The 12,449-nt window shown below is 37.7% G+C and overlaps 1 protein-coding gene across 1 annotated transcript in view; it reads right to left on the bottom strand.

Moving 5' to 3' along the window:
• LOC109354676 (methyl-CpG-binding domain-containing protein 9-like) overlaps positions 395 to 12,449 on the bottom strand; it is a 13,011-nt gene continuing 956 nt past the window's right edge. Inside the window, exons 2-11 of the mRNA XM_019597334.1 lie at positions 11,442 to 11,613; positions 10,920 to 11,348; positions 9,623 to 10,762; positions 8,581 to 9,264; positions 7,351 to 7,656; positions 6,850 to 7,185; positions 5,801 to 5,899; positions 5,266 to 5,700; positions 1,435 to 3,480; positions 395 to 1,261 (exon numbers count right to left, since the gene is read on the bottom strand). Of these exons, the coding sequence (XP_019452879.1) occupies positions 965 to 1,261; positions 1,435 to 3,480; positions 5,266 to 5,700; positions 5,801 to 5,899; positions 6,850 to 7,185; positions 7,351 to 7,656; positions 8,581 to 9,264; positions 9,623 to 10,762; positions 10,920 to 11,348; positions 11,442 to 11,613 (5,944 nt within the window). The 3' untranslated portion in view covers positions 395 to 964. The remainder of the gene's footprint in view (positions 1,262 to 1,434; positions 3,481 to 5,265; positions 5,701 to 5,800; positions 5,900 to 6,849; positions 7,186 to 7,350; positions 7,657 to 8,580; positions 9,265 to 9,622; positions 10,763 to 10,919; positions 11,349 to 11,441; positions 11,614 to 12,449) is intronic.

A 12,449-nucleotide genomic window follows, 5' to 3' on the forward strand; every position in this document is an offset into this window, starting at 1 on the left:
AATATGTGAATGAAACTAATCAATCTAAATATATATACATTTCACTATCAAACTTAGGTATCAAAACCTAAACATTGTTTCTTTTATAATGTTATCATCCCAATGAAGAACCATGATACTACTAGAACCCTTAATTGTCTATGTACACCACCTACTAATCAATCATAATCTTATCATTTTAAAAAATCATGAAATGCAATTAGAATTGGAAAAAAAAGCATTGATTCCAATAATTCCCCTTGCAATCTAACACATCTGCTGATGCTCATGAACAAAATCTATCTGCATGACATTTTTGGGGATGACAAAAAAATAAAATGTACAGAGAATGAAATATTGCCTACAACTGCTCAACTTAAACATTTTCTAATTACTTTTGCATACACTTTTTTTTACTTCTCTCTTCCCTTCTTTACATTAAAATTCCATTTGTGTACATATATTGATCAGACTCTGCTAGAAAAATGAAAAATGTAATAATAAACACTTCAGCTGCAGCAGAAATAATTTCAAAATTGGAAGCATCCTCATAAAGCTGGTGCCCCTCATGTAAGCAGATTATGCCACCAATTCTGCTTAAGCCAAAAAAAACAGCATTCAAGTTAGCAAGGTCAGCTTTTTACCAATATGTACACCAAGCATGACACCAGCAGCTGTGGCCTCTTCCTTCAATAACCTGAAGTTACGGGCACAACGCCTGTCAGGCACAACCAACCAATCAAATACTCATTAGTCATTATCATAGTCATAATTTAAGAAGATGATAAACCCCTAACTACAATTATTCTGAAGTTATCCAAAGATTTTGATTGGCTGTGTGCCCAATAGACACATGCAAGAATCATTCACTCAAGTTCCCATAACTTTCTCCATCCACAATCAAATATCAATGGATCATCATATCACATTCCATAAAGTGATATCAGCTTTAAGATTTTCTCAGCCAAGAAAGATAGGATAAAGATCAGCCATCTGATTCCTTCCTTTTCCTGTTCGACTTCCGTGTTGCTTTTGATTTATCTGCATCCACAATGATCGGTGGTTGCTTCAGTTCCGCAATGGAAGGTTTGGGGCTGTCGGTCATATTTGAACTGAGCAGTTTCTCATATATGATGGCTGAATCAAGGGAGTACAAGCGAAGCGCAAGGGAAGACAAAGTAGAAGATTTAGCAGCAGCTGAGAATGATGACCAATACCACCAGTCATTCCTTAAGTACTCTGTCTTGATCATATCCTCAAATGTGATTATTGCTTGAACCATCTGAAGAGATGAAGGAACAATTAACGAACTCGTAAATTGATGTTCATCCCTGATACAACTGAACTAGAAATAGCACAATTTATAATCAAGGAGTCCACGGTCACACATAAATGTTAAAACAGTTACTTTTAAATGATACTGAAGTATGCTTGAGACACAGAAATGAAACAAACCTCATATATCGTCTGAGCAGATTTAACGAATGCATGCCAAGCTTGCCTTCCATGCAACTCCACCTTTGATCGTTTTAGAGCAACTTTTGGGAGTGCAGCATCCATATCAAGTAGGTTTATCTTAAGTTGCCTCAAAATATGTGAAACGTTTCCTACTAATGGTCTCAATGAAGATGAAGGGACCACACAGCAGCCATCGACCCCCATATCTGAAGCAGGAATAGGGAAAGAGGATTTTCCATCTCTGTGTTCTACCAGAGATGTATTGGGGTTCCCTAAATTATTGCTTTCATTTGCCGCTAACCTGCCAGCTCCATCAGTACTTCCTTGAGAAACCTGGCTTTCTAAACCTTTGGACTCACCATTAACAACATTATCATCATTTTGAGCTGTGAATAGCATAACTGTAGAATCGCTAACAAAAGGAGATATTGAAGGAACAAATGATGGGTGACCATCTGAACCAATAAGACCTATCTCTCTGACAAGTTCCTTGTTGGAATCATTTGTTGCAAATTTTGAACATATATCTCCCAAGTTAAACGGGCATGAAAATCCTTCATTTGAAAATTTAATCAAACTTGAGCTAAGATTTGAAGTTGAATATCCATTGATTGAAGTTCCAGCTGTGTCAGCATCACCTCTGAACTTTTCACTCGAGGTGCCACATTTCAAGTTCCCTCTTCCTTTAGAAGATCCACTACTATCCTTATTCTTCTCCAAGGCCAGAAGACCTGCATTACATTTGCCATCATTGTGCCCCTCCAGGTCAACATCATTCAGAAAAGTTTTGTGGCAAAATATGCAGTGTTTCCTAGAAGGCCAAATGGGTTCTAGGCATTCACACCTGTACATTTTTAAATCGTTAGTGTTTCTGGCCTTTTTGTTCAGCTTCTTCAACACCTCAATGGTATCCCACTCAAAGAAAGGACCATATTTCTTTTCCAGCAATGATGTCGCCTTCATAACAAGAGAGGATAATATTTTCTCTCTGATTCCTGGGATAGAAAAAGGTCCTTGGTCCTCAACCTGACCTTCAGTCTGTGCATTAATCAAGTCATGAAATCTTGATTTTGACCACAGCATTATGGACACTTTTAGTTCTTTTTCTTTAGCATCTTTATCGTTCAGCCAACTTAAGAGCTCCTCAATTTCTCCATCAGTTTCATATGCAACCCACGGTGAACTAATCCCCAAAGCATTACTTGGCTGAATAATCTTATAATTATCCTTTGCAGTAAGTGCAGAATGCGGCATAAATGAAAACTTATCTACAGAGTCTCTGTCAGATGCCATTCCTCTCCCGTGCAACAGTGCATCACTTGCATCAACAACTATACATGAATGTCCTCTGGGCAAAGCCGAAGCCCAGTACAATTGACCAATGGAATCAGAACCCAAAAATTCCCGGCGAACAGGGAGCTTCAGAAGCTGTGATTGTACACTGGCTATGGAGTCCTGTAGTGTCGAAATTTCACGCCTGGTTGCATTGAGCTCGACATGGTAAGGTTGGGCTTCATTAACAGCAATCTGAGGAGCACCAACAGGCACAAATTGTCCTTGCTGGGATGTCACAATAGTAGATATGTCCCTTCCCTCACATTTCTGATGGTTACCCAGGATATGATGATCTGCTCCACCAGCATCGTTAATTTCTCGGTCCATGTGATTTGGCGATGGAGAAGATTTAGTGAATTTATCAATACATTCAGACTCCACTGCTGCAGAGATTTTCCTATGTTGCCCCTCAACATCTACAGAACTCATACTTTGGCTACCAGTATCAGAGTTTGTCACAGATACGAGCGTAGCTGGGAACCCTTCCTTATGAACAACTTCTCCAGTTTTACTAAGCAAGCATGTATCAATTTTTGCAGCTTTTGTGGATAAGATGGCTTCTTTAGCTTTCAGACCTTTCCACTCAACATAAAATGCACGCAATTTCTGCTGTAACTCAACAGACAACTCTGCACATTGCTCAAGGTGGTGGCGTATCAGGAAAGAGTTAAGCAACTCATCACATAAAAACTTTAGAAGGAAAGTTCTCTGCAACCATTAAAAATAAATAAGATTAAGAAATACAAACACATAAAATTTCCATTTTCAGCTATATGTCATCATAACTCAAGTTGCAAACCGCAGTGTATTTTGACTTGGTAGTAATAGTAGTCAATTTAAACAATCATAAGAAGGTTGACCACATCCCAACCAAAAATATCAGCAATTGTTAAAAGCAAAATTATGATGGAAAACTTGTTTAGGACAAGAAAAATGGGAATGCCCAAGGGAACCAAGGAATAAATTAAAACCAGCAATGGTTAGGAGTCATACAAAGGCAATAAGTCATCAAGAAAAAAAGAATCCCATGAAGATTCATTTGAATGATAACAAATGGACAGCATAAACCAGCATTGTAATTACAACCAAAGATTCTTTTTCGTGAAGCATAAAAGGGCAACTCAGTGCACGAAGCTCCCCCTGGTAGGGTGTAAAGAACAAAGTTATCCAAATCAAGTTCCTACGTAAGATTGGGAGGGGAGAGAAACATGTAACATGTGGAATCATTCCATGGATCATGAGATCCTACTACTACAACAACAACCAAGTCTTTATTCCACTAGGTGGGTTCGGCTACATGGACCAAATGACATCATAATGCTCTATCATAAATCATGTTCGTTGACAAAACATATGATTTTTCTTAGTCCCCTCTTCCTCTAGGAATTGGACTAGCCTCCATTTTATAAATATTTAATCAAAGTGAAAGAAACGTAGGAACTTCAATCAAAAGATTTTGGAGGAGGGGTTTTGGAAGGCAAAAGGATATGTGGAAGGAGGTGGCCAAAGGAATTAGGAAGATAACAAAGGAGATGGCCAAAGATTGAAACTATTTTCACAAGATTTTCAATGATAGATATGATTTATTGCTTTCTTATAGGCTAAGCACGAAAGAGAATGATCCAAATTATATATTTTATCATAGAACTTGGGAGTTAGGGTGAAAAAAAAGCTTTGAAAGGGATGGGAGAATAACAAAGCGATTGGACCAAATAATATACAAAGCGATTGGACCAAATAATATACATAATGAATGCATTAAGGAGAAAGTTGAAGCAGTTCTTATTGTAGAAAAGATGATAAAATCACTTCTTATGTTGTTTGGACATATATGAAGGAGACCGATAGAAGCCCCAGTAGGGAGTGTGAATCAAATAGAGGTTAGTCCAATTTCTACAGTGAAAAGGGAGGCCAAGAAAAATCATAGGAGAAGTGATTAGAAAATATTTAAAGATCAATGTTTTGTCAATGAATATATATGCTTTGTAGAATATGAAAACAATATAAAAACCTAACACAAGCACCTTTATAGAAGAGAATATAAAAACCTTTCTCATTCAGGGTGTTGTGAAATACCCATTTTCTTTGGCCTGAGTGGTTTTGGGCTGACCCAAAAAACACATAAACCATTGGATCGCAAAAGCAGAAAGAATTGCGCAATCCCATTGATTCTCCTAGGTTGCTTGTCAATCCTAGCGATTCTATCTATGTGTGAGTTCTTTGAGTGATCTGAATTGCTTATGGCTGAAAAAGTCGTAAAAGTGTGTGATCCTGACCCCATGATCTAAATCATAATTTTGACTACCATGTTGGGGTGTGTGGCCTCCAAGTCACAAGGCAAGGTTGCAACTTGACCATTTCACCAAGGTGCATCCACAAATATCCAGCACAAAAGAATAGAGAGATCATACTACCATTCTATCCACCAGAAGGTTCATCATATGAATTTAGCAAGGAAAGACAAGGTAACATAAGCAGGTGCTAACAACATACCTCGCCCGTGCTATACTCCCAATATTCTTTTTCTTCCATTACAGCTGATAAATGAGTTAGGGATTCCAAGTAAAGAGAATTAACTTCTCCACGGAATCTTTTCCTTCGACGTTTGCAAATAATATGTTTGCGTTCTGTGACATCTTCAGTTCCACGCTTACCAACAACACAAGAAGGGCAGTACCAGTTTCCTTCAGGGATCCTTGCAAGTGGAGGATTTAAGCAATATGTATGATACTCAGCATCACAAGTATCACATAGTAGAACACTGTCATCATCCCTATCAATGCCACATACTTTACAGACTCCCTCATCCCAAGGGGCCTTAGGAATCTCTCTAGTTGATGCAATAAAATTGTGAACTTCTTTTCTCATTTCTGCATTTAAGCATCCCAGTTTAGCATACTCCACAAATTTTTGGGAGTAAGCGACGACCTGTACCCAAGGAAAAATTCAAATGTTTAATTAATAAGTTAAGGCACATTAGCTCAACTGTACATGTACTGGTATATGCACACACTCACAAGCTACCAACCTCCTCTTTATACAACCATTCGAAGTTCTGGGATAAATTTTCAGCCAGTTCAACTAAATCGGGTTGATCCCCAAAAGCAACACGAACATTGTTCCACAGCTACAACATTAAACATAGAAATCAGTGCCCTCCATGTGAGAAAGTATACAGTAAGTGCATAACAATAACTTGGCATCAATCAGAAAGAGTATTGACCAGAGGTTGTGGCAACACATGTGTTAACCAACCAAGATATCCCTTGAGCAGTGAACACAAGCAGTGCACATCCAAAAAAAATTTTTAACATAAAAGCTATTTACAATAACCTTCATAAAGAAAAAATACTGAGATAGAAGAAAATATTTGGGCCTAACAGGGAATACCAACTTTAAGAAAAAAAGAATTAGTGAACTAACATCATGGAAAATGATATCCTGCATAACTAAAGAAGTAATTAGACAACTACTCGAAACAAGAACAGAATGGGGGTCCAATGCTCGAGGGTCTCACCTGGTGGGATCTAAGGAAGGTAGATGTATGATGTTTTACCTGCGGCTAATTGCGAGGTTGTTTCCAGTATTTGAACACACGACACAAAGGCAACAACCTCATCATTGCACCAAGTCTCACCCTTGGAGCAAGAGATTGATAAGGTTGAATTCATTCAAGTAAAAAAATTAATTTAAACCTAGAAACTGACAGGGAATTTCCTTTTACAATTATTTAGATTAGATTAGCAGAAAAATGTTCATGCTTTGCAATTATGAGAAAAAGATCGGATGCTTAAAATTTCAAGCCTGACTACCTTTGCTCAACATTTGCTTGCAGAATCTTTAGATTTGCATTATTGCATGAAATTAATGATTCCTCTAGAAACATAAATGTAATGTAAAGCCTTAAAGTTTTATCCCAATTTGGGAGATTCACTTGATTGCACAATATTATATTAGGGAATTGGGTAAGAAAATAGCATATGAAGCAAAGAATATTTTGAAGTTTATAGGAAATGTAAACAATTAGTAATCATTTGGTCAAGCAATCTAAGTTTGAATGTTTGATAGAACACACACCTCACGAACATCCTCAACAAAAGCTTCATGAGATCCACCATAAGCTCCAGCAGCCAATCTTAGGTCAATAGTCCGGAAGTCAAGAGGGCGGGCCACCATAGCTGGAGATCCAAGAAGCCCCTCATCATCATTATCAGAAGAGTTCGTTAACTTTCTTCCCAGCAAATTGCAAAAAACCTTCGAGTCATCTGCAGCAGCTGCACGACGTAATACAACGCGACATTGTTTCATGACGATGTCAGAAATAGATATTTCAGTCTTCTTCCTTCTTTTCTTGGGTGGCTTCTTCTGCAATCCTTCACCAGCTACAGTAGCCAACACTGAAAGAACTGCTTTCTGTTTTCAAACACAAAGGATATTCAATTCAGATTTAAGCTTCATAAAAAACCAAACGAGATTAATAACAGTTTTTTATGACCAGATGAACTATCATATTGTAACGCAGAGAATATAACATGAATCTCTTGGTATTGTCATATACATGATGGGAATGAAAAGCACCTTTGTTGGCCCAGAAGCATTGCCCTTGTACACTTCCTTGCTAATTGAATGCTCCAGAATTTTTTTTGCCCACTCTGGCGGATTCTTCTCCAGAGCATTATAAACACACCTCCTGATACGGGTTCCAACATTTGTTGGTAGTTTTCTAGCAGGTTCCAATTCTATTGCCCATTCAGGAATACTGTCATCACCACCCAGAAGATTCTCAGAATCATCCTTCACATCAGACTCCTCTTCTTCAATGGTAAGTACATTATTGTCTTCACTCAAAGAACCAAAGATTTTCTTTGTTGCGTCTGCAAGCAACTGAAAGCCAAATAAAAAACCTTCAGTGCTACTTATATTTGAGGGCTTAAATTACAATTAAAAAAGAAAAAAAGCAAGTAATCTTGTATCTAGTAAAAGCTACCTAATCATGGTCTCGAAAAGATTGGCCACTGGGAAAATATAACATCTAAAAGCATGGTATGCCACAAGAAAGATACTCATAAAAGACTATATTTATGAATACAAAATGCTATATGAGGTGCTTAGACTTTGAGTGATTCAGATCAATTATTAACATTGGTTATCCAAGAGTATATTTATGATTACAAAATGCTAAATCCATAATTTGCTAAGCATACAAAAGATTTACTTCAGAGTATAAGCATCATAACACTCTCCTGGTGCTTTTTAATCAAAATGTTGTCATTTCCTCAGTGGTGGGTTTTTCTAAGACCTGGTCTGCACTCTAATAACAGTAACATTTTCTTCTTCAAAAGCAAAAACACATTTTCATGAAATAAGTATTTATAATTGGCTTAAGTGAATTCAAATTCCTATTCATAGCCCATAAAATAAATTTTGAACTTATATGTTCCTAAGCCATGCCTGTATGCCCCGATGCCATAACCTAAATAAAAATATAAACTTATCTACATAAGTCAAAGTAGCCAATACTAGCCATTGGACCCTACTCTATTAAGGGCAAAAGAAAAAGACCCTCTCCTAGGCCGGATATGTCAACTATCAGCTACCATAGGCATCATTAACCCTGAAGTGATCATCGAATATTCTAATTTCTTGTTTCAGAACCTTAAAATTATTAGAAAATTTCGAGTCAGAATATCCAATTAATTTACACCAAATGCTTCATGTAGCACCGTGAAGAGAATGGGTATATCATCATAATAGTCAAGATGAAGAGAAACCTCATCAATAATTGATTAAGTGAAATGCTATCCTCACCAGTGCATCTGCTTCAATCCCAGCCACGCCAGAAAGGGAACCACACAGCAAACCACCATCACCTTGCAAGCAACGAAATACTTTACCACCTTCGCGTGCAGTACTTTCTGCAGAGTCCAGGTTACCATCCATTGATAAGACAGCCAAGATGTATCTACGAGCTAATTCTGGCCAAGTCAATTCATTATTGGGAAGCATATTGAGCTTGGTTCGTATAGCAGGAGTTGCAATATCTATATCTTTCCTTCTTCCCCGTCTACTTCGAGTCTCTCCAGACTCAAAACTTGGATCTACCAGAGCAGCCACTTTTGATTGCAGTTCACCTATAAGCACTCTTAGCAAGGAATTATGTGTCTTTGTCAAAGCAACACCAAAGCATCTGGCATAAGTAAAAGACGCAAGCTTAGCTTGAGCAGCCTGTTTCATTGCTTCGGTTTCAACTTGAATAAATGCATGAGAACTTTCTACAGAACCTGATGGACCAAGTTCACACCTTGGGGATCTGCAATTACCATCACCACCTGGCAAATTTAAAACTTGACTGCCATTTGTTTCCCTCTCACATTTCTCAACAAATTCCAATCCATCAAACCATGGGTTGATAAGTTCCTTCTCTAGCTCATCTAACAACAATGGTTCTTTCAGGTCCAGAATTTCATGAAAGCGCTCTATAAGTTCCCAAGCCTAAAATAAAAGGCCAAAGCATAAAAATGTAAGGCTATATAAAAAAGGGATGCTCAGTGCACGAGGCTCCAACCTAGTGAGGTTTGAGGAGGGTATATGTACACAGCCTTACCCCTACAAGTGGAGAGGTTGTTTTCCAAAATTTGAACATGTAACCTCTTGATCACTAAGCGGCAACCTCTGTTGCGCCAAGGCTCACCCTCTAAGACAATATACCATATCAAATAACTCTAAGACTATATACCATATCAAATAAATACTTAAGCCACAAAATGAAAAGGGGTAAAAAAGGTATTTTAGTTGCACTATTGGCAAGTAACATATACAATAACAACCAAGCCTTTATCATACTATGTACCTGAAAAATGTCACCAATATGTTTATTAGGAACCCTAGAGCACAGTGGCTTCCCAGGAGGTGGTGGACAACGATTTTCCTTAACACATTTTGCAGTCGGTCTCGCTTTCTTGGACCTCCTATATAAATCTTGAACTGCTTCTTCTTCTTGATATTGTGATCCACCTCTCTGTTCAACCACTAGGAAACCATTTTCAACTGTTGGAAATGAAGAGCTATTACTTCTACTATTTAGAAGTTCATACTGTGAAAAATCTTGGACACCATGAAGCTGTTCTAATATTTCTTGCACAAACTCAACATCTAATCCAAATCTGTCTTGCCCTATCCATTTTACTAATTCCTCGGAGAGACTATCCAGATCATTTTCTGCATGAATTACATCTGGTATGCTGACTGAACCAATTGAACCACAAAATTTATCCAATGAAGAAATGTGTGAATGATTTCTTCCATTCCTTGCATCCCATTCATTGAAGCATGTTTCGTTTTCAACATGTTTACAATAGAATTTCAGAATTCCTTTCTTCTTACAGATATCCTTGCAGGCATTGACTAACTTTTGAGACATAACTCCCCATGCTGAGGATGATGACCGCTCTTCCACCAAAATTTCACCAATGTCATCTACCGACCATGAGTCATCAGCTAATGAATTTCTACTTTTATCTTGAACTGAACTAGCTACAGGTTGCAGTATGTCTGATGTACAAGTATTAAGTGCTTCATTCAAGAAACTTTCTATACAACTCATGACGTCATTTTCTGTTGGAACACAAGGGTCTGAAAGGATCATCTGAATACTTTCATCACCATCATGATCCATATCATCATTAGTCTTTCTCTCACATTCTTCATTCGTTTGACTCACAAATTGTTGACTAAGACTCGACACTGAGAGGATGGTTGACCCAACCGGAACAACATATTTCGAACAAGAACACCTTCTGATCCTAAATATAGGCCCTGACTCACCGCCCTCCAAAACTTCACATGTAAAAAGAGAGCCAGTAATCTTATCATGCCAAGAAGATTTATAACCTACAGGATAGATAAGGTTAACATCATGATATGAAAGTCTACCATCAACTTTTCCCAAAGAAAGAACAAAGAAGTCCTTGAACTGCAGAGGAAGTCCATCCTGAAATATAAAACACAGAAAAATCAGGGGGATAGCTAATTTTACCTTCACTAGAGCAAATGACAATTCCCTAAAGTATGTAATAAAAGGGATAAAATTTACAGGTAAGAAACCAGCTCTGCAAATAAAATAAAATATATGAATTAGATTCACTTACAGAAGATTGCTCAGGGCTAGAGAGGCCATCCTCTTCTCTTCTAATTTCAGCTTCAGTACCTTTCCGGATATTGCCACCAATAGCAGCACATTCAACACTTAACCCATCAAATGGGGGATCCTTACAATAACTATTAATCAAGGTTCCCCACTTTTCTGCAAAACAATTAGCTGCTGGCATTTTTGTTGATTTTCTTTTTCTGGATGGTTGAGGACCACCTGACTTGTCATTTCTTATTTCGGATTCCATAGAATTGTATCCAGATGTTACCCCCAAATAACAAGCTACTTCATACAAAGAATCAAATTCCTTCCCATCTGGTGCACGGTAAACTGCATACACTTCAGAGCTGCACACTGATTGTCTAAATTCCACTCGCCAACCTTCCTCTAGCACGCCACACCTTTCGGATATAAAATCTCTAAGACCCTGCATAAACATCTCGTTTAGACTATGGGTTCATAATCTAAAAGTTGTATTATTACTGCCACTATGAATTCAAAGAGGGAAATCAGCATATACCTCCTCAAAGCTTCTAGTCAATGATTGGGTATGATTTCTTATATCCTCAGAACCCACTCTAACAGCATGTGTCACAACTCCTGATGCCTTTTGGAATCCAAAAGCACATCCGTTGTGCAAATTTGAATATGCAACTGGGGCACCAAATGGATTATCACCCACAGTGTGCTTCCTGTAACTCAAAATAAATGTAAACAGTAACTAATTGTAACGACTAGGCTTCAAGAGGCTTTAATTAATACATCAACCAATTAAAAGACACAAATGGAATCAGTAAGAAGCATACAGCAGCATAAAGAAAAATACTCCACAATTCAACAATTAGCAGTCAAGCTACTCAAACCATTTAAGTATTTAAAAAAAACATTAACATATGACAGCGTACAGGGATTCCATGGTAATATCAATAGGCATACATATTCATGACTATCAAGGTTAATAAGGAGACACAGTGCTGCGCTGGTGGCACCAGCCAGGCCAGACAGATCAATGGTGGAAGGCTGGAAGCACTATGGTGTTCACATACTGCTCCAGTCACATCATATTTCTAATTAGTTTCCATTGAAGACAACGATATAAAGTGAAAATGTGGTAGTATAGGTTTAGGTAGTATAAGAGACCATGGAAGCACTAATGATATCATTATATGGTATAAATCATTCGCATAATAACAGTGTCTCACTATAACAATGGAGGACCCCAAGGATAGGTTACCAGTATGGTTAGAAACCACTCGCACAAAAAGGAAAATGAGTGTGTTATTTGTGTTTTTCCTGTTTCCGCTTGAAATAAAAAATAGCACGTATGAAAAAAAAAATTGGTTATGTTTTTTATGAAAATATTTCCTAAGGCAGGTCCACAACACCTCCTAAAATCAAAAGTTGGACAGATACTGGCAACTTTGTAGTTATTACAAAAACTAGATTATCAAACAAGGTTATAGCTCAACTGGCATGCACCCCAGTCTCAAAGTGATTACAACAGGTTCGACTCTCCGTTAGGCAACCT

The sequence above is a fragment of the Lupinus angustifolius genome, chromosome LG08, assembly GCF_001865875.1.
Source record: "Lupinus angustifolius cultivar Tanjil chromosome LG08, LupAngTanjil_v1.0, whole genome shotgun sequence".
In the NCBI taxonomy this organism is placed as follows: domain Eukaryota; kingdom Viridiplantae; phylum Streptophyta; class Magnoliopsida; order Fabales; family Fabaceae; genus Lupinus; species Lupinus angustifolius.